The 22864-nt window shown below is 39.1% G+C and overlaps 3 protein-coding genes across 6 annotated transcripts; 2 read left to right on the top strand and 1 right to left on the bottom strand.

Annotated features, from left to right (window-relative positions):
• Nucleotides 1-5217: 5217 nt before the first annotated feature.
• On the top strand, nt 5218-14867 carry LOC124179721 (molybdenum cofactor sulfurase). Of its 3 annotated transcripts, none has more exons than XM_046564409.1 (8): nt 5218-5234; nt 7231-7905; nt 8799-8955; nt 10661-11329; nt 12210-13204; nt 13794-13985; nt 14062-14279; nt 14355-14652. In XM_046564409.1, the coding sequence occupies exons 2-8, from the start codon at nt 7815-7817 to the stop codon at nt 14538-14540; spliced, it is 2508 nt and encodes an 835-aa protein (XP_046420365.1). In that variant the 5' UTR covers nt 5218-5234; nt 7231-7814; the 3' UTR covers nt 14541-14652. The 3 variants fall into 3 exon arrangements, with proteins under 3 accessions (XP_046420365.1, XP_046420364.1, XP_046420366.1); XM_046564410.1 differs by lacking the exon at nt 5218-5234 and adding an exon at nt 14736-14867 and having other exon boundaries at nt 14355-14576; XM_046564408.1 differs by lacking the exon at nt 5218-5234 and having other exon boundaries at nt 6844-7905.
• Nucleotides 14583-15778, bottom strand: LOC124179723 (migration and invasion enhancer 1). 2 transcript variants are annotated; one of them, XM_046564412.1, is made up of 3 exons: nt 15696-15778; nt 14984-15081; nt 14583-14894 (listed from the first exon to the last, which is right to left on the bottom strand). In XM_046564412.1, the coding sequence occupies exons 1-3, from the start codon at nt 15719-15721 to the stop codon at nt 14731-14733; spliced, it is 288 nt and encodes a 95-aa protein (XP_046420368.1). In that variant the 5' UTR covers nt 15722-15778; the 3' UTR covers nt 14583-14730. The 2 variants fall into 2 exon arrangements, with proteins under 2 accessions (XP_046420368.1, XP_046420367.1); XM_046564411.1 differs by having other exon boundaries at nt 15621-15758.
• Nucleotides 15774-20843, top strand: LOC124180682 (axoneme-associated protein mst101(2)-like). Its single transcript, XM_046566428.1, has 5 exons — nt 15774-16350; nt 16414-16586; nt 17496-17693; nt 18118-18988; nt 19034-20843. Exons 1-5 carry the CDS (start codon nt 16177-16179, stop codon nt 19898-19900), a joined length of 2283 nt encoding a protein of 760 aa, XP_046422384.1. The 5' UTR covers nt 15774-16176; the 3' UTR covers nt 19901-20843.
• The last annotated feature ends 2021 nt before the right edge of the window (nt 20844-22864 follow it).

Genomic DNA, 22864 nt, shown 5'->3' on the forward strand with positions numbered 1-22864 from the left:
AAACTCACTGCAACCACATTTCGTTATATTTGTAAATCTGTTTGCTGGTCGATTGAAAGAATGGTCAAGAATGAGTAACTCAACTATAGCAAAACGATAAAAAAAAATACGACAACCAGAATCGTTTCATTTTCCAAAATGATATGCGAACCGTTGTGGCTCATATATCGGCAACAGGACAGATTTCAAGAATCGAAGTTTCCAATCGTCTTAAAAATCCATTGGAAACCTTACCGATAAACAAGTCTCGAATAGTTTAAACACTAACAAACGTGTTGGGTAAAAGAATTGGTACATTTTTAGCAACAATCTTTGATTGTCCAGGAAAATATGGGTCAAGGAAAAAAGCCGAGATCAGAGCGGCAAAAAAAGTTGTCAACGATTGTGAAAAAATAAAATAAAATTGTTGGTCCGCGTAAATGGGGCGATAAAGAGCGAAAGCTGTCCTAATGTACGGACCGAAAATGTGAGAGCGAGACGTTGAAAGTCGCGGTATCGATTCCGCGTAGGTTAAAGTGCATCGCAACGTTGAGACTGATCTTGTGCCTCCGGATGCGCCGATCATTGCCAAAATAGGAGAGGCCAGCCTAACAATGCCTCGTACTCGAGATACCGAAAATAATCCTCGTTACTAGCGGCCGCAGAGCTGGCACTTCGGTACCCGCTGCAAGCACATTGCCGACGAGTCGATGCATCGTCTCTCCGACAGATGAAACATCAAGGTATGCTTCACACTCGCCGTGGACTGGTCCGGGCTTCCAGTGATTTCCACGGGACTTCCAAGAGCTTGCTCATTTTTTATTTATTTTTTTTTTCCTACCCCTACCCGACGCCTCTTAGTACCGATTATACGTCGTTTTAGATCGGTGTGTATTTGAGGGGTAGTGAGAAGTGGCAGAAAATGGAACTGAACCTGCAGAACCATGAAAATATAAACGAATTCTGAAGGTCTCGAAGGATTTTTTGAAACAGATTTTCAAAACGAAACCTCCTCGGTCAATAAAATTTACCTTCAGAGATATTAATTGTCACTTTGTAGGAGTTTTTGTCAGCTATCCAGCGTTACGGAATTACTCTGAAAGTACGAATTAGTTTTGTTATTTGCATTTTCTTTTACTCGTCAAAAATCGTACATCAGTTCTAAAAAAGTTATGAAAGAGTATCGTTACGTGTTTGATTACGAATTCATGTGAATTTGTTAAAATAACCTATCTTATCTCTTTCGTACAGTTGTTCTCAAAAGTATGTGGTTGGAACTACTAGACATTTTATTCACGATCGTTCGTACATCTCAACTTCTGGAAGAATGTCTTTCGGAAATTTCGAGATTTAAACTGTACTTGCTATCATTCCTCATCGAATTGTTACTCGAGATTTTCCATATGATAAAACGAAACACAAATACATAAAAGCCTCTGAAAAATTACTTGGAACATCGGTTCACAAAGGGTGATAAACTAAACAACTTTCGAAATTGGCGAAGAGTTGCAAGAATTGGTGAATGGCGAAACCGGTTTCCAACCATTATAAGCTTTTAAGCTGTTGAGCTTCAATAACGCTTTTATATTACACATTTTTCCAAGGTCAATAGTATCTGAAAAAACATATACAGTTTCAAGTTCGTAATATTCATTCCAATCGCGTTGTGAAATCTAACGATACAAGATTAACAAATTTTAAAATTACGTATCGCTACAAAGGCGTTATAGTAATTATATATGTCAAGAAACGAAATTGGCCGTCGATAAATTTTTCACTAAATTCGTATCCCAATTAAATCACACTCCTTTTGGATGCTCGGAACATTTTCACAAGAGAAGGAATTTAGTCGGACACTTCGTGCAGTTACCTCGGAGAAGTCGAGGGTAGAGCTTTGAACACGTGGAGTGTAAGAGCTGACAGGTGAACATGCTAGCAAGCAAAGAAGGGGGTCCAGGCCCTCGAATTCTCCACATCGCTGCTCCCTCAACATCCGACAAGCTTTCGTCGTTTGCTGTTTACAAGACCGAAGCTAACACGCCGGGTACCTGGCAACTATTCGCAAAGGTCGGTTAGACCCCGGAGCAGGGATGCAGGTGGCGAAATTTCGCAATCTGATAAAAGATGTATCAGGTGTACAATCCGTACGAAAAAGTCTCAAGTCTCGAGGACGTTCCGAATGAATAACGGAATTGAGTTCTACGGATGAAGTTAAACGAAAAAATTAGTTAAATTTAATAAATATCACGGTTAAATAGGTATAACAAAGTAAATGTTTTGTTGATACATCGTCAGATAAACGTCGTTTCATTCAACGACGTAAATTATTGTTTACGTCGTTGTTAAATCAAGTGATATTTTTTTGAATCAAAGAAACATTCGGTTAGCTACGTTTGATAAAATCCACAGATTGTTTCTTCGTATATAGTTAATAATCTGAGACGAGTGTTATTATGGAGTAACTTTTTTTAACGACAAATTCGTATAGTTGGTCGATTTTCAGTAAAGAATGGCTCGTTTTTTCTTTCGTTAAAAATCTGTACAAATCACGTGACATCAATTTCTAGTAAGATAAACATATTTTGAAACAAAGCAACAGTATGTGAGAATTTTCGCTTGTATTTATTTTACACGATTTGTTTTCTCTGTTAATTCAAAAGGTCAGCAAAAATTTAAGTTCCAGAGTTTGGTGAATCCAGTTGAAAAAAAGGTATAATGATTGAAATTGGATATGTATTGCAATATATTCATAAAAAAGGTATAATAGTGTGATGTAGAAAAATCTGTTGAAATACTCTTTCTACCTCATTCAACTCAATTAACGTCAGTTTCACTCTTTCAGTCTTCATTTAATCATTTTTTCGTTTCTATACGGTTTTTTAGAACCCCGTGCATAAAAGAAATCGGCAATGTAGACCACTTAAAAACGAAAATTGCCATGAATCATGAAATTAAAAAAAAGGTACGATAGGATTTAGACAAAATCTGAGAAGTAGATTTTTGAAACACGTGAAGAACATTTTGTAGTAATTTATAACTAAGAAAAAATCCAAACAAAAAAATCGTTCCTTTTCGACTTAAAAAATTTTTTAGTTTATCGATAATTCAAGAAATCTGGATTGGAACACGTGTAACAATGACAAGAAGGTCTCGATCTGTAATAAATTTGTCATCACAATCCGTGATATTTGCATTTTACACTGTATCCATTCTTTCAAATTAATTTTACGGTTGCGTTACCAATTTTTAATTTAAAAAAATCCAGAATACTTCAGCTTGCACCGCATTTCTATATACCTTACACGGGCTTTTAGTTTGCCTCGTCATCGCGTCGATGAACAGAGACCCCTGCACACGTTTTTCGCTGCCTCGTTACCCGACATGCACACAAACATGCACGCATGAATGCTCGCCGGCTACCGCGGCGCAACGAGTTGTACATTATACCGACATGGTTAGTCGTGAGTTTTATTTTTCGCTTTTTTTTATTTATCATATACCAACCACGACTCGAAACTCGCCAAGGATGCTAAAAAAGATACAAGTTTAATCGATATACGTGTTCATATATGCATACCCTGCGCATTTCTAACTGCGGAAGGCTCCGTGCGCCTGAGGCAGGCAACCGGAGTTACAGCTCATGTCAAGGTTGAGCACCGCATCCCGCCACGGCCATCCTAAACGTCGAACGTTGTTTCCGAAAGTAGGTAAGTAAATACCTGAATATTAAGAATTGTGGAAAACGGTGAAAAATTCAATTCGGACTTTCACCTAAGACAATAATGTGGCAGTTCAAAGTAGGACTGTCATCGAATACAGTTATTTGTCGCGATAATGAGGTGGCAGGATACGGTGCTCAACCTGAACATGCGCTGAATCTCCGGTTGCCTATCGCAGGCGGAAAGATCGTTCCACTGTTAGAAAAACTCACGGTATAATATACGCGCATCTTTAATGAGCTTTTTTTAAAACGATAATCATCGTACCACGAACAAAAAAGGGGACGACACGGTCATAAAGTTTTAGCGGCCTTCACTTATAATTAGTCCGTTAGTAGTAGTGGCTTATAGATAGAAGGAATTTTTTTTTTATACAGTATTTGTATGTAACGTTTAAAGGTGAATTTTTGGTCTGAATCTCTTGTTTCCTCAGTGAAAAGTTTACACGTTTTTTTTTTTGAAGTTATTGATCGATAATTTACGGATAAAAAATACTTTGAGCAAATTTGTTCTTCGTGTATATTCTACACGGAAAAGTAAATATGAAATCATGTACTAGTGATAATCTTAGTAGTGATTAATTGGTTTCGTACATTCATCCACGTCGTGAGGAAAATTAATTTAAAATGAAACTTATACTTCAATTGCAAATAAGAAACAAACGTTTACTTGAATCAATCAATTATTTATATAGAATGAAACGAGCTCCTGTATTTACCCACTTTTTCTTGGTGTGCCTAGTTGGAAGGATTGAAAAAATCTAATGTCCCAAAATTGCAGGAACGTTGAAGCGAATTTAAAAAATCGTTGGGGGGAAAAAGATTTTTTATGTACTTCCACATTTAAAAACTGATTTCGTATATACTGCACTTTTATTTAAAATCAGAGTTTATAATTTCAGATAATCGCGATGATAGTATTTGTTTCCAATCTCCAAAGAAAAGAAAATATTAATGAATGACAATGATCATTGAACAAATCCGTTAGAAAACCCATTAAACATAAAATTCTGATTCAGAATGTGAAGTTTTACAACCGATCGACTGAACTAAATTTCTCGGTGATAATTTCGTGAATTTATGCGAATCACCCGCAGTTTTCAAAATCATACACATTGTGCTGAATATGTCATGGATCAGTGCCAAGAATCGTGCAAATAAATGGGATAAATTCATGAGATTCTCTAAAATTTTATTCGTTTCAAACGCAATATTACTTTCAAGTAGGAAAAAAAAATTTCGAAGACTAAACACGATATTTTGATAATGTTTCTACTCCGTATTGACTTGTTACACGGTTTACTGCACGCTCAGATACAGCGATAACCTTTGAACGGTTATCTATCCAACAGAGTTCGTGAACATGATTCACAAGAAAAAATTTCCCCCTAACGGCATTCATATTTAATTCAACGCATGGTGGTTCACTTCTTCGGACGAACTGCAGCCACAGTCGTTAACACGTCTCCGTAATCGACACTTCGGTAGAGATCGTTTTATGTTTATATCGATAATTTTTCCAACTGATTGATTACCGGTATTTAATACGGTAACTGACCTCCATCACTAACGATAACATATTTCGGTATAGAATCAACTGGGCGTCTTATAATATTCCGATTATAAATGATACGTAGAAAAATAGTCACTCGCTGATCGTCAGTTGAAAATCTGAATCAAAAGCTTAAATTAATTTATTCATTTCCATTATGACTATCGCAACGTTGTTATAATAGTGATGTGAAGTTTGGTGAATTTTTATATAAATGTGCATACGAGGTCATTTTAAGCTTTATCACTAGAGAACGCCACCTCACGGTTTGCACAACAAATCGATACTGCACAGTTGATAAATGCGGCAATTTTAAATTCCCTCACTCACAGACTTGTAACATTTCGCGGATTGTTTCGTGACCTTAGTTTTCAAAATTCATCCTTATTCGATGTTACGGGACGGAGGGATTCATATTGACGAGCGATTGTGTTGTTTTTGGTTTCTTTGGATGCGTTCTCGTCTCTTATGAGGCGAAAGTGGCAATAAATGAGATGGGACAAGCTCAATTTAATGTGTAGGCAATTTATTGATCTAGTGAGGAGCGTAAATATGTGAACGAAGTGTATTTTAAAACAGAAGAAATTGGGATTTGAAATTAAAAGTTGAGTTGGCTGGACGTACGAACGGAAGTTGATTAGACGACCGTTGGAATTGAAGTGTACTTGATGAAAGTTGGAATATACCTGTGCCTGATACAACGAGCGCAATGCAAGAAAGGTGCGAGAATTCAGAATAGTGGGGAATAGAATTAGCCGAGTAAGGGCGATAGCGATTAGCGTGAGGCTGGATGGGAATAGAAGGGCAGGAAATAGACTATAAGATTACTATCAGAAATGTGGTGGAGTTAGCAAGCAGTAAAAAAATAGGGAAGAAATGTGGTGGTACGACGGACGTAAGGTCGTTTTTTTTTTTTAAAGAATATGAATTTGTTTGTTAAAATGAATTGGCTTGTTATTTGCTTTTTGGCGTGTTAAATGAATTTGCATGATACAAAATAATAATAATAAGATAAATATTATTATTAAAATAGGCCAGTGGTTGAATAGAATTTATTTTATCTTATCGATCATTTTCCTCGATGCACTTCTCAATCGTTCTATATTTCGAATGGCGGAAGAGTTTTTCCATTTTTTGTGTCATTTTATAATGACTGAAGTTAGTTGGAGTGAATTTCTGATTGAATTTAACTGAAATTGGGTATGTAATCAGAAAAAAAAGGATTATAAAATACAATTAATAACGCCTGATTATAGGTACTTAATCTTGTGAGAACTGAGTTACAGTATCATTGTTTTAATGCGACAGCGTATGATTCATATTATTTTACAAAATTATCACAATTAATCTTGTTTTTGAACGAATTCGTTGCAGGTTACTCTGTGTAACATGAATCTGTTTCCGAATGCTTCAATTAATCACGAAACCTCATGTTTGAAATTTCATTTCTTTCGACTAAAAATAACACAATTTATTTCGAAAAGGAATGAGGAAGATAATTAAAAAGAGCTGTGAGTGTAATTTCAAAATGAAATTAAAAATTAAAATTCTCACTGCAAAAAATGGGCCTCAGCCTATAATGCTTTCTCAAAAAAATATTTTTGCGACAAAATGGTACTTGCAGCCTCTTTCAAATCTCTTCTTCGAATTATCTCTATGATTCATTATATGTATATTGAACAATCACTTCAATTTTGTACATGAAAAATGAGCAGAATGATAACATTGTCTTTGAACAACTTTCCTCATTCAAATTTACATTGTTTATCTTTTTTTCCCTTCATCGAGAAGGGGTGCCATCGTTATTTATACGCCATTATTTCGTCAAAATCGTATCAACGGTTCGGATATTATTTAACGGACAGCACGGCTGATACATAATTCTTGAAGTTTATTCCCCCCTGGCATTTGAGTGATTGGTAAAATACATTGAATCGAGATATATTAAGACGCTCAATAATGACTCCAACAACGATAATAGCTTGAGCCTGTATCGGATGGGTTAAAAATGACAAAGAAACAAAAACATGAACCTGAATTAGATAAGTGAAAAATCGCTATCAAAGCGCGATGGATTTGTGCATAAGTTGTTTGTCGCCGATACTGCGCGCATTCGTTGCAGCATTTGTACGGGGAACTAAAACAATATTCAGTGCAGCAGTAGCAGCAGCAACGGCCGAAAGCAGTGCCAAACCGTATTTCAGGTATAATAAAAAGTGAAACTCGTTACACGTGGGGTGCAGATGAAGAATCTCACTCAAGAAGCATAGACGTGCAGTGAGTGCAAGCAGTTCTTCGACTTGAGGTTTAGATTCCTCGTCACAGACGTACGCAACGAAAATGCTACGAAGAAAACCGTGTAACTCAAAAGCAAACACTGATTCGTGATCGTAATTACCGTTATCATCGATCATTACTTCGTCCGGCGAAAGATCGCTCAACCGTCAAAACAACTGGTAACAAGGTTTGCCTTATATAACCTGGGAAAAAACGACCAAGTGTCAAAACGACATTAGCAAACAACGAAGAGCCTGCTGTCCAACAATTTGCACCGATCCGAGAGGCATGGCTGAAGAAAATCGTGAAAAATGTTACGTCCAAGTTTACGATCGGGAGACGGTAGAATATTTGAAGACCGAATTCGACCGGCTCAAAGGTAGGCAGCTGCTCCCAATTGGGTTTAATATCTCGAGGAGGTTGATTGGCCAGAACTCGATAATTTTTGGTAATCTTATTAGAAGATATTTTTACATCGAGTAGTTGTGAAATTATCACATTCGTGAGTTACGAAGGTCTCTGTCAAATTGTAGAGGTAGAAAAATCCTAGAATTACAAATGAAAGCTGAGGTATCGATGCTTCGTTTCAAATCACTTTGACGTGGTTGAAAATCTAATAGAATCGTTCGATTTCACTCCATGACAACTTCCTATAAGCTCGCGAAAACAGATTTAATTTGGTTTTCAGGGCCAATTTGATAGTATAGTTTGTTGAAATAACAAATTTCGGTGAAATATCTTGAAATTATGTATTTTTTAATTTTTTATCAACTTGAAACGAAGCATCGATGTCTCAGTTTTTGTTTATAATTCAAGTATTTTCAAAGAGAATCGCCATGGCATATAAATATAAATAATTCGGTAACGCTCAACGAAACATCTCGTAATAAAATTGAAAAAAGTAAAATTAATACAGTTTACTTTGTCCGGAACATCAGTTAAGTATCTACGGTATCGACTCAGCTGGTGGTCAAATAATCTCTGAAATAATCATGTGTTTATAAGATATTTGATAAGTGATCAGTTTGTTTACACGAGAATCGGTCTTCCGCAATCGAAAGCAGAATGGATTGATCAGAGGTTATCTAACTTAATCGCGGGGACATTTGTCAATACGCAGTATAAATTCCAAACAACGCAATCTAATCAAACACGATGATATGTGCGATAATCATCCGTTGTAGTGACGATCTGTTTACATTGTTCTTCAAATCATTTCTACTTATTTGCTTTGCGCGCAGAGCAAATTAATCGAGCCTCTTTAATTTTCAGATAACTGCTACCTCGATCATGCCGGCGCTACTCTCTACTCCAAAACCCAAATCAAAAACGTCGCCGACGATCTCTCCTCCAACCTTTATGGAAATCCACACTCACTTGGATCCGCCAGCAAACTGACCCTGGACATTATTGACCAGATCAGATTCAGGTACGCACTGAATACGGGGGATTCCACGTCAAATGGAACGAAAAAACGAGATTTTTCCCCGACTACTTTAGACGTTTTCGCCTTATTACTCACTTGAAGTTCGTATTAAAAGCATCAAATATGAGTTTTTTTCAGATTTTCCTGACCAATTATTTTGTTACCACAGCCAGTCGAATAATCAGCTTTTGACGATTTCTCAAGTTTTCAAGTCAAGATAGCTTGAGATTCAGATGACATATGGAGAAAGTTCTTATGCAAAAACTTCGCATCTTTGTATGAGATTTCTAAAAATAACTTTGTGCGATTTTTCGTGCCCCGTTAAAGTATAGTTTTTGTGAAAAATCTTCGAAAATCTTCCGTAACGAAACAGTGCTCTGATCGAATTGGCTGACATTTTTACGCAGCATGTCTTTTTCAATAACAAAGATTGTATGTAAGTTTCGTAGCAGGCGAAAAAGTCGTTCCAAAGTTGCAAGTAATAGTTTGCATGGAACTGTGAAATTTTTCATGCATACGTAGGTACTGTAGTATGACGTTATGAATGATGAATCCTTGAATTCTTACCTTGGATGAATATGCTAAGGAACTCACGGATCATGTCAGGAATCGTGATAAATGATAGACCGAACTATACTCTTCGAGAAAAAGTCGTCAATTCAGGTTATAAACAACAAGCGCAACAATTGAAGATCGCGCTCAAGTGCGCAACAGCGCCACGCGCAGGGTAAGCAAATTAATTGCCGCGCCGCGAAGTTCGAACCGAATTCTCGCCACTGTGTGAATATTTGTTTCGCATCGAAGAAGGCACGCTGTTTATAAATTGTAGCCCATTTGATCGGAGCACTTTTCAGTTACGAGTAATTTCCGCGCATTTTGTGTCAAAACTACAGTGAAACGGGGTATGAAAAATTCGAAAAAATACTCTTGAGAAGTTCACTGGAGAACCTCAATTTTATGTGAAGGAACTTTTTTCACATGTCTTCCAGGTTTCAAGCTACGTAGGAGCGAAAAATCAAAAAATTGTTGAAATCAATTTATTGGATGAGTTGTCGTAAAGAAATCCTACGTCGAAAAAATCTGAAAAAATTCAAAGTTCATCCCTTCAATATGTACTTTGATTACGTGAAAGGGCAATCGGATTAAAATGGGTCAGAGAAACTGACCGTTCAATTTGACGCGGAGTACTCCACATATATTTCGTGTCACTGTGGAAATATGATGGACATGCGGATCGCATAATAAACTATCACCTGAACTCGGCTCTAGCCTTGTGAAAATGTTTACCATACGTGAACTCCTTACAGGTTATTTTGTAAAACGTTCACGGACATTATTCACAACGTCATTTTGTTATAATTTTTAGAGAAATATTTCTGAAAAACAGACCAGAGTGATGAGAAAATTTTTTCGCCCATGATCTATGCGTTTTTTTTTTTTTGCGATTTTCTTTTTTTTTTTTTTATCCGAAATATATTTAACATTCAGTGTTACAATTCTTCTTATTAGAACTTGTCATAAATAGCTTCTATCCAATTTACTCCCTTGAGAATATCAACACTGTTTAACTATGATGGTCAGACATTACAGAGAGAGAGAAGAAAAGTAAAAATGTTTATATAATCTAAATTCTTAAATCCTGTATATAATTATAACAATAATCATTGTTATTATTTAGTTTTTCTGATAGTTTCGTTATCCATTTCAGGATCCTGGATCACTTTCACACGAGCTGTGACGAGTACAGCGTGATATTCACATCGAGCGCAACAGCGTCGTTGAAGCTCGTGTCCGAGAGTTTCGCGTTTTCTAAATACGACGAGATCCAAGGCGGAGGATGCGGAAAGTTCGTGTACCTGCAGGATAATCACACTTCCGTTTTGGGAATGAGGGAAGCGGTGGCGGAGAGAGGAGCGGAGGTTTTCTGCCTAGGGCACGAGGAGGCCTTTAAAATATTTCACGGTGAAAGGAGTCGGAGGACAGAGCCGGAGGTGGAGACCCGGAAGTTAAACTCCCTCTTCGTTTACCCGGCTCAATGTAATTTCTCCGGATTGAAATACCCTCTGGAATGGGTGAAGATTACCACCGAGGAAAACGCGCTCGATTATCTCGTCCATGATCGACGATCTGAGTGGTTCACCATGCTCGACGCTGCTTCCTACGTTGCCACGAACGATCTCGACCTCGCCAAATTCAAACCAGATTTTGTTTGCCTGTCGTTTTACAAAATTTTCGGATACCCAACCGGAATTGGAGCTCTTTTAGTCAGGAACTCGTCGGCCGGTGTTCTCAGGAAGGTTTATTACGGCGGTGGAACCGTAGAGATCAGCCTCAGCTCCGACATGTTTCACTCCAAGAGACCCGTTCTCCATGAAAGGTGATTGCCATTTTTCGTTAAGGGGGGTAAAACCGGGTACGAGACAGCTGAAAAATTAGTTAAATCTTGGGAATTCGTAACTCAACAATCAATTATTCTCAGCCGCCCCCAGTGACATAACTCGTTGTAAATTTCCGGTGAAAATCGATGAGAATGAAATCAATAAGTGTTCAAAAATGATTGAATCTTGACGTTACGGATATAAAAACTCAAACGAAACGCGGACTTATTTGTACAACTTTCGCAAACTAGCTGTATATGTCGATTTTCGTATAAGATTTGAGCATTCTAGTCCATTTTTAATGTTCAGCATGCCAGTAAAAGTAATTATTCAAACGTATTGATGATACTTGAAGGATCGGCAAATTTTCTTAAAATTTCGTCGTGGTTTGAAAAATATCTTTGATATCTTTTTGGGACAAAAACTGTACGATGTTAAGAAAATTCGATGAGAGAAGAGAGATTCCCCGATTAACAAAATACGGAAGCTACTACCAACCGATGAATTTTTTGTTCCATGGCTAACACCGTGACCTGCAATAGAAAATCTATAAATAATTAGCCGGAACTCCATTGGTTAGAGAGGAAGCTCACTGAAAGGAAACTATTCCGTGTAACGTTTATATCTATGATATAAGGTAATAAACTAAATGACAACGTTGCAATTACATAAAACTATTGTGAAAATTACTGAAACTACGCGATACGAATAACGATTTTCCGTAAGCCGCAGGTGATGCGAATTTTGAAAAAAATCTAATAGCTAATAACTTAAAATGCTGGACGCCAAATAAAAAGATAAACCTGTATCATAAGTATACTTATATTCTTCTAAGAGTAGGAAAGTAAACTGACGATACGTTTTTCTTTGTGTTTCTAGATTTGAGGACGGAACGCTGCCGTTCCTCTCGATAGCGTCACTGCGACACGGTTTCGAAGTCCTCGAAAAAATTCCTATGCAGAAAATATCCCAGCACGTATTCGGCCTAGCCAAGTGCCTGCACGATTCTCTGCTTGTGATGCACCATTCGAACGGATCGCCGATAGCGAAATTGTACTCAGACACAGCTTACGAGGACGCGAGGACTCAAGGTGGCGTCGTGACCTTCAACCTCCTTCGACCGAACGGTGAGACCGTGGGTTTCGTCGAGTTCCTGAACATGTCTAATCTTCACAAGATCCACGTGAGAACCGGATGCTTCTGTAACCCAGGTGCCTGCCAGAGGCACCTGAAACTCTCGAACGAGGAGCTGAAGGAACACTTCAGCGCCGGACACGTCTGCGGGGATGAGAGAGACCTGGTGAAGGGTAAACCGACAGGTGGAATCAGGGTTTCCTTCGGCTACATGTCGACCATGTCGGAAGTCACATCGTTAATCGAGTTGGTAAAGAAGTGCTTCCTACATGGACCGGAAGTTGAGAAAGTCCCCGACTGGTGGGGGGCGCACAGGATGAAAGTCAGGATTAGACACGGCGATGTTTCTTCGACTAGCGATCTTGCGACGATTCGTCCAAGCTCTGATCAGCACGACTTGGATGAAGGGTATTTTGAGAACGTGGTCAGAAACGGCGACGGAATTTCGACGGATGCTCGGATTGTTCTGAAGGAAGATGGGGAAGAGGAAGAGGATGGCAGGGATGAAAAGGGGGCGAAGTGCAAGCTGAGGAGACTATATATATACCCAGTCAAGTCTTGTGCGGCGTATGAAATTCCGGAATCGTGGGTCATTGGGAACAGGGGATTGAATTACGACAGAGAATGGATGATCACGACAGCTTCGGGCGTCTGTTTGACACAGAAACAGGAGGTCAAACTCTGCTTGATAAGGCCCGTTATAAGGCGGACTGACAATGTTTTGGAACTCAACTATCCTGGTAAGCTGTTGAAACAAAAAAAGAACCCAAGATTCAAGTGAACTAGTGAAGCAATTGACCTCATAGTTTAGGATAGCTTGGTTACTGAAAAATGATACTCATTCGCGTTGGATTTTTTAATTTCTCAACAGTTATGCAAACGTCATTCTGTAATCCTGTATATTCACAGAGAGTATCAAACAAATTTCAGCATTTTATCATTAACTTTTTTTCGAAAATTGTTATCTTCACGTTAATAAATATTTTCTGATGTCTCTATAACAGGATGGGCAGTCGAGTTGAGTAAAATTTTACACTCGTCAGAAATTCGGTCATTTTGGATTATGCTTTTTTCTAATTAGATATTATTTACTGCATTTTAGTGACGTTTCATAGAAAAAAATAAATCCATAAAAACGTGGGTAGTCTTGAATCTTGTGTATTGTATAAAAATTGATAAAACTTTCGCAATTACCCTTAACTGATTATAAATTAGGACATTTACTTCGATTTATTGACAATATAAAATCGGTTTGTATATTTCCGAATCGTTATTATATACGATCGAATATCCCGGCGTTTCATTATTAATGGAATTTCGATGTTTTAGGCATGCCTTCGATAAAAGTCCCTTTGAAGATCGCAGTGAACGACCCAAGGCCTGCAGGGGCTGTTTGTCGGAGTAAAATATGCGGTCATAGAGTGGAAGGGACAGATTGTGGATCTGACGTTTCGGAGTGGCTAAGTTTAAGTTTGGGTCGTCCCGGGCTTAGACTAGTCAAACAAAACAGCGAGGCAAAAGGTACAAAGATGAACGGAAAAGAAGAAAAATAATATGGAAGTTATATCCGTAAGCCTTAAATTACGCAAAATTTCAGTGAAAAATGGACCGGACATATCTTTCTCGAGTCAAGCTCAGTACTTGTTGATAAACCAAGCGAGCATTCGGTGGCTGGCGGAGAAAATTACCCCGGATTCCGAGTGCGATAAGGACACAATTTTGGACAGATTCAGGGGCAACATAGTCGTGGATGGCTGCGAACCATTCGATGAGATGAAATGGACGAGCATAAAAATCGGGAAGACGATGTTCCGGGTGAGGATGAATTCAGATTCCTGATAAATCAAATAATGATTTCTTGCGCTCGAGTAACCAATAATTGCTGAACAGGTCGACGGCCAGTGCACGAGGTGTCAGATGATCTGCGTCGATCAAAACACCGGGAAAAAAACTGTGGAACCGTTGAGAACGTTGGCGGAAGAATTTCATGGTAAAATGAGATTCGGTATTTACTTGAGCAGAGAGTGTGACGGAAACGAAGTGATAAGAATCGGTGACCAGATTGCTTATCAATGAAACACGCGCGATTGATGTTGGATTAATTTGATATCGGTCAGAAACTTTATACAGTAATAATATTCTAAGGTTTTTATATAAATAAATAACAATAAGGACTTGTAAGTAATAAGACTCTCGGTGTCTCTCTTTCTCTCTCTCTCTCTCTCATTCTCTCTCTATCTCTCTCGCTTTCGCTTATGTTGCTATTTTAAGATATGACACAGTCTATGGGCTGCTCCTTTTTGATTTTCCGTGCTGGTTGACCCTGGGAAACTTCTTTCGCGAGATCAGCGACGGCCTCATAGTCGGGAAAAGCCATGGTCTGAAGTTTGGAGTATACCAGCTCACCGTTCACCTGGACTTCGAACGAAGCTGAAGAAAGGGAAAGGACGTAAAATTAAATGAAGTAATTCTCATTTAAAACGAATGAGACGCATAAAAATATTCCAAAACTATCAAACCTTGTCTTCCTTCGCTTCCGGACACTTCCGCGGTGGGAACATCCTTGCGAATTGCGTCTGCCATCTCCAAAAATTGCTTTCTATGCCCGCAAGAACCGCTGTAGATTTTTCAAGATTTCTTATCAGTGACTTAATCACAATTATAATCAAACTGTGCTTAGATGAATATAATCTTTCCAATTCTCACGAACGTTTCTAAATTAATTCTAACTGAAAAATCTTCAATCCATTTCCTAACTTTTTAATTACTTTCGATTTTGCAGCGAGCTCAATTCGAACTTCTGAACCGAAAACAAATAAAAAAAACTCAACTAACATATACGTATTTGATTTCGCATACTTTTTAAGATTAACGCTAAAAGGACGGAAGCTGAAAGTACCCCGCTTCTCAAAGTGACTGGTATTCGTCTCAATCCGCTGGATCTGATCACAGAAATGATTTTGTTTCTACGCATGATTCCGTGCAAAAAAGCAGACAAATCTTGTCCCACATAAAGTTCAAAAAAATTTGTTGCATCGTCGCTTGAATTAAGACAAACGAGAAGTACCTAGGAATCTTAGGTTACGTTACCGAGACAGGTTATGTTTTTTTTACCTACACCAATCAACATTGCGACTGATTTCACAGTCAACTTACCAATACTCAACATTTATCTTTACGTCAGACATGTTTCAACAAGAAATCGCAGTCCTTTAGCGGATAGTTTATTACCTCTTCCGAGGCCAACTTTTATACATTAGTGTGAAGGAACTATTTTTTGGTGCTGTAAGCGCCTCACGAAACTCACGACGTGCGACACACGATACGCAACGCGTCGGTAACAGTAGGGGTCGCATTTACCGAGTACAAGTTGTCAAATAATCCGCTAGATGTTACTAGTGACTAGTTTATTTTCACCATGATTTTACCGAATGCTAATGAATATGGGCTGAATTAATCTGTTGGGCACGCATTTGAAGAAAACCAAATACCAGTAAACAAATGACTATCTTCTTTTTAATACAAACCTCAACAACATCAGAGCAGTGGAAAAAAAAATAGTTTTGGACGAGCTTAACTGACGTAAAATTATCAGTGTAATAATCTTCAATATGACGTATTTTTAATTATTTTTCGAACAAATTTTACCGATTAAAACCCTCGTTCTGGCAATTAAATTCAAACCAAATCACATTCAAATAATAACGAAGAAATGGAGGAGAACGAAGATGAACCCGACGATGTGAAAAAGGCGACTCCGGTTGCAGGTGACATCGAGTCTGGAAGGAAAGACGAAACGGCGGGAAGACCAAAGGCCACGGGAAAAAGTAAAAATTCTAACAGCGGCAAGTCACCCCGTTGTGAAAAACATGCTCGCAAACCAACTGTAAGTTAATCCGAAACGAAAATGATGCTTGCAAAGCAAAAGAATTCTTGCAATTCCCAACAGATTGTCAAGTCCGAAGCTGACTGTTGTCGTAATAAAATGGCGAGAACCTCGAAGAGCCAAAAAACTATGGCTGTCATGATCTATTCTCCACCCTGCAATCTTTCCAAACTTGAAATTGTCCCGCGGCATTGCCTGTCAAAGAAGGAATACGTAGACATGTTGGCCACCCCCAGGTAAAATCGTGATTTACAAATATCGTATGTCAAGCTATGTATAAACATTAGGTCTCGAAATATTTTGGTCAGTTGGGCCAAACAATGTTTGAATCAAAGTTTGAGCAGTGAGGATGAAATTAACCGAGCTGAATTTCTGAAAGAAAATATCATCCGTAACATGGAAAAACCATCTGAGACGTAACATTGAAATGGACATTTTAGTTGTTTGTACTAATTTCTTTTGAAAATCTATCCCCCACAAATTCGTTGGGATGAAATTCTAAAAGGGTTAAAATATTTCTCTAATCAAGGTCAAAAGTTTATTGATTGAGATTTAGAATGGTTATGCATGTATTTTCTTATAACGCGATTCATAGGGAAACTAAGACCAATATCACCCACGATTCAATACTACAGTTAGACGAAATGCTCCAAATTTGAATCAGTGAATACTCCCAGTTCCAAGTATACCTACTACTGGAAAGTATGAATTTACATAGGTACGCTGGAAGTCAGTTAAACATTAGTGAATCGTCATTGTATATGCACTGGTTTTTTCCACAATTCCCTCATAATTAGAAATCAGTAAGTTTTCACTGATTGAAATTTAGAGTCAACGTAATACTATTTTACACGAGACAAGTGATGTATTATACATATAATAATTCATAGTCATGCACAAATTACCAACTATTTAAGTTTTCGCGATGAATTGTTTCATAATTGTCTATCAAATTTAGTATTGTTTCAATTGATTTCAATTTTAGTGATTTCAGTAATAGCTTTCGAATATTTTTTCTCTTAACCTTTTTTTCTTTGTATTCTCGTAAGGTCTATGAATCTATGCAGTTAAGAATAAATCAGAACCCGCCTAACTTACAATTATAGACGCGATTTTAATCAAAGAAGCTGACGGTTGTTTTTTAGCCGGAAGTGCCCGATGGAGTGTTTGGGGAAGACCGTTATGCGAAGAGTACGCCCAATTTCGGATCGGATCAACGAATTGGCTCAACCGGCCAGGCGATTGGTTGTTGGCACCCTAATGGAACGAGGGGAGAGCCTGCCACCTGAGATGATCAGCAATCTCATCAAGTCGGTCGAAGGGAGTTCCTGCCTCACACCCGAGTAATCTTTATTGAAATTTCTCTTCATACATATAATGAACTCTTCGTTAAATATTATTGCGTGCATCTGGCAATTATTGGAATTATTTTACAGAAACAAAATCATTTGACAGTTAAATATTTATCGTTTGTTTTCATGTAAAAATGTTTCAGGATAGCATTTTTTCGTATATTTTGATGTTATGACTCTTTTTCAATCGTTACGAAAGAGTCGAAAGTTGTAGAACGAAATATAAGCATTCACAACAAATAGCGTGCAAATAAAGTCAGGACAATTTACAGAAAAAACAGCTACGAGTAAGAGACATAGAAAAACTAGCTAATGGTCGTGAAATGATTCAAAAGAAAGTAAACGCTTTGATATGTAAATAGAAAATTCTGACTTGAACCCGCTTATAAAACTTTTCCTTTAAATTTTCTCACAGACAAGCCGAGCACTATTTCCGTGAAAAAGAGCGTCACAAAGATCAAAAGAACGCGGGTAAAATTTTGCGAAAAAAATGCCGGGAAAAGCCGAAAAATTCCAAGTGTCAGTCGCCGTTGGACAGAGAGGCTGTGATGCACCAGTATTTGATGGCCGAGCGGTTCGTGAGGAGTATTTTGAAATGGAAATGCCCAATTCCAGTCGAGGAGTTCGAGGATATAGCGAGCGTAATTCTCCGCCGACTGAGTTTTGTCCTGGAATACACGCCGCAGGGCCAACAGGAGGACCTAAAGTCCCAGCAGATGAGGTTTTTAGCTGATATAATCGCCTGCTGGATATCCGGCGTGCTCTTCGAGGTCGCTGAAGAGCATAGCAAGGAACTTGAGGAGGAAAAAGCCCGGGCCGAAGAAGAGAAAGCTGCAGCTGCGGAGGATATGGACGATGACAAGGAGGAGGAAAAGCCTATGACGGGGGAGGCAGAGAAAGAAGAGGAAGAATCAGAAGCGGAAGACAAGGCGGAGGATGAGGAACAGAAAAAGGGGAAAGATGGCACGGAAGACATAACCGATAAGGGTCCAAGCGAGGACACCGGTACGCAGACCGTCAAGGCGGAAGAGGAAGGCAAGAAGGACAAAATGACAGATGAAGCCGTGGACACAAAAGACAACAGCGCGCAGGTGGCAGCAGAAAAAGAAGCAGCCGAAGAAAAGGCGAGACTGGAAGCAGAGGCCAAGATAAAGCAGGAGCAGAAGGAGAAAGAGCAGGAAGAGGAGGAGAGGAAGAAAAAAGAAGAGGAAGAGAAGGCTAGAGTGGCGGCTGAGGAGGAAGAGGACAGAAGGAAGAAGAAGGAGCTGGAAGAAGCAGCCGAGAAGGCAAGGAAGGAACAAGAGGAAGAAGATGAAAAGTTGAAAAAGAAGAAGCAGCAGGAGGAAGAAGAAGCGGAGGAGGAACGTAAGCGGAAGGAAGCCGCAGAAGAGGAGGAGAAAAAGCGGAAGGAAGCTGCCGAGGAGGAGGAAAAGAAGCGGAAGGAAGCCGCCGAGGAGGAGGAGAAGAAGCGGAAGGAAGCCGCCGAGGAGGAGGCGAAGAAGAAGCAGAAGGAGGCGGAGGAAGAGCAAAAGCTGAAAGAAGTCGGGCTGCTGCAGGCCATCGAGGGCATTGGCGACGGCAAGTTGTTCGAGACGGAACTGCCCTTCGTGACCTTCGGCCGACTGATCCAGGCGGTCTTCGACATGGTAACCGAGGCACCGGAGGGTGACGAGACAGACATGGTTCAAAACCGCATACAGAGGGCGCTGTACGAGAAACTGTCACGACTTGTGACGCTCGAGAGCCCGGACGCGCTCACGGAGAACCTGAAGGACGTGATCGACGTCTTTTCCGGTAAGGCAGCCGCCTGGCTGAAGAGCGCGCTGCACGGCTCAGAGGCTGAGTTCCTCCGCGATCATCCCCCCGAAGTTGAGTCGACCGAGATCAGGGACTGGGGAAAATGGCTGGATCGCGTAGCCGACAGAGCTGGTGATTGGGCGAACTGGATCCACCGAGTGGTCAACGAAGCCGAGGCGAAATCCGCCGGCTCCATTAGTCGTAGCGACTGGCAGAGCTGGACCAGCGATACTGAAACCAAGGCAATGCTGTGGAGGCGATACTACTTGGAGACCGTTCATCAGGCTCACCATAACAGGATGATGACAGCCGACCGACCCGTCGTCAAGGCTGGTAAAAAGCGAGGCATTCCCGGTAACGCCGACGAAGTGGAGGTGGAGAACACTGATTTGAGTATCTAGATGCGTGGTTGGTTCATTTGTCTGGGTGAGAGGTCAGAGTTCCGAATAGTTAAAGTTCAGAGATACCATTACACAGAATTTTGATACTCCGAATAGTTAAAAGCCTGAATGGTCGAAACCCCGAACGGTTAATCCTAAGTGGGTAAAAGTCCAAACGTTACTAATCTTCAAACATATAAACGGCATATACAATTGAGCTTGTTCAGGTTCAGAGTCTTTACCATTCGAAATTTTTGGACATTCGCAGCTTTGACTTCTGGAAATTTCGATATCCCATGTAATGGTCTGTTCGCACTTTGTCAATTTGGGAGTTGGGCCCTCACTCTATTTCGTGTATTCCGGGTGATTTTCTTGAGGATCCCCGACGCTTCACCAACACATAGGCAACCGAAGTCACATTATATCGCATTACAGTCACATCTTAAGTCTTTACTGCCATTTCTGAAAAGATAACTTGTCTAATTTTGCAGAGTACGCGTCAGATACTATAATTCATATAGAGACCTTGTTTTCGGAAATTAAAGTGCAGACCTAAAATGTAACTTCGCGTGCCTATCTGCTGATAAAGCGACAGAAAACTTCAAAGAAATCGCTCAGTATAACGAATGTTTGATACTGTAACTTCGTTGTAATTAGATTTTGTAACTATAATGACAATATTGATGATGTTAAGCTGTCAGGTATATAAAAAATATTAATAAACATTTGTGAAGACAAATAATTGGTTGGAGAAGTGTCGTGGTTAACAATGGTATCGGGACATTTTTTATGAGCTTCTTTGATATGTCTCTCTACAGAATTTGGTGGAAAACAAAACCAAAACGACCCATTCAGTAGAACGGCTCAATAATAAGAGAAGTTCTATAACATGGGTGTTCGAAAACGAGAAAGATATACTTGGTGTATTTCTTGTGAAAGGAAATCACTTTGTGTCGAAAAATTTCCACAGTTTTTCAAAATACCTCAATTCGTAATATTATTTTTTTTCAAACTATGCTTTGTAAGTTTTTCAGTGTTTTAAAATGAGTTGTTTCAAACTCCCATTTTTTCATTACACCAATTTCACGCAGAAATCGTTTGTGAGTGGTATCAAGAAAGTAGTCCAGTTCATGGAGAATATTCCATTTACATAATTTTAATAACTTTTGTACATGAATATATGTCATTTAGTGATGGCTACAAGAATCAGAAAGCCATTATATCTTCAGGCTGCGTTTTAGAAGACTAATTTGTTCAAAGTATTTATACGCACTTTGGTTTTGACAGAATGTGAAAAATCGATACTTTAAAAAGCAAATACTCAAGGTAGCACACTGTTAACTATACGTTGACTTAATACGAATAAAAATTCTCAGTCAACTATTGCAAATTAACTGGGAATAGGGATATTATGAGCCTGTGTTGACTGTATATTTGGATTGCCTTATACTTGGCATTTCAGAGAACATTCGTAAACATGAAGTATACTACATGTCAACTTTAAATCGAGGTTTTTGATGATCTATAGCCATTAAAAAATGGCCGAAATTTTCTCTACTTTTTGGTAATAATGAATCGACATTTTTTTAATTGGACAACACTTTGACTTTTTGTAGTCGAATGATATTCAGCCTCTGGATAAGTGTGCTACCGTCTAGACAAATTCAGTCCTTGGAAATGTAAGGCAAACAGGATCGAACTCATAGCAAAAGTCAGATGTCATAGTTTCAGGTATTCATTAAATTAGGTGCCGGATCGTTGATTAAATGTTTTATAACCTAACGGCCCATGAGTGAAAAGCAGTCGGACATCAATTTTAATGTGAACCCAGCTTAATTAGTTACTTGCACGTTGTTGTAAGTCCACCACATTGAACGCAACATTTTGAAAGAGTCACTTTTTGGACTTTGAATTCGAATCAGGGGACTCGAAAAGCTCTTGGAGATTAAGATTCGTGAAAAACTTTTGATAAATTAAAAAAAAAAAAAAAACAAATAAACGATTTGGTGGAACAAGTTCGTACGTTACTTTTCGTACAGGCGATGCTTCCTTTTTCCGAACCGCTGGAACGTGAAAGAGTAATGATTGAGGGTTGACACTATACAAGTTCTTCCACGGTGCTCCGTGAATTTTCGTTTAAAAATATGTCGTTAAATTTTAACGTGGGTCAAATTCAGCAGATTTTAAAAGCTACGTCTTCACCTTCCAAATTCCTCGCTTCGATCAAGTTCGACGATTCATCCTTATGGCCGCAGGGTTAACGTTACGACATTTACAGTCGAGACAGCAATTAACTTGGAAATCTTACGATTTGACGTGTATAAGCGGCGTATAGAAAGGTGGAAGTAGAAAGTTGCCGCAACTCTCACTGCGCAGCGAGCGATACGTTTCCGTTAGCTGCGCAGGCTACCTATGTGAAAGAAAAAAATCGCGGATGTAAAATAGAAACATCGCACTAAACACCTACCGTGCACAGCATTTTGAATTTGTGTTAAATTCGTAAAGAAATAAGGCTCACGTTACATTTTGTGCGACAGTTCATTAACGCACTCTGCGCGAGAAAATTAATACCCTACAAAATGAGTCGACCGATTTCATATTAGAACGGTTTTCTTTCACACTTGCTTGAATTCGGAATCTGCAGCAGGTTCCACAGTCGGCCACCAGGCGCGCACTAACGTTTGACCTTCTCACAATCAAAACGGAGCACTGTCATAGAAAAGTATTCATCATCAGCTGAGGTTCAAAATCCTCCGAAACGAATAAGCTGCAATTTTGTGGCAACATCAAACGTGCCTCACAAATCTTCGTCTAATTAGTTAAGGCGTCTGCAATCCGTGTTCCTTCGACCCAATTGTTATCGGCCTCATAACGATGTCATTATAAGCTCATCGTCAGTTCAATGTCCGCAAGTCATTGCGATTGCACACCTATCGCTCTTTCGTGACGTTTCTACCGCACAACGCATCGCCGAATAATGTACAT

Source organism: Neodiprion fabricii, chromosome 4 (genome assembly GCF_021155785.1).
Source record: "Neodiprion fabricii isolate iyNeoFabr1 chromosome 4, iyNeoFabr1.1, whole genome shotgun sequence".
NCBI lineage: Eukaryota > Metazoa > Arthropoda > Insecta > Hymenoptera > Diprionidae > Neodiprion > Neodiprion fabricii.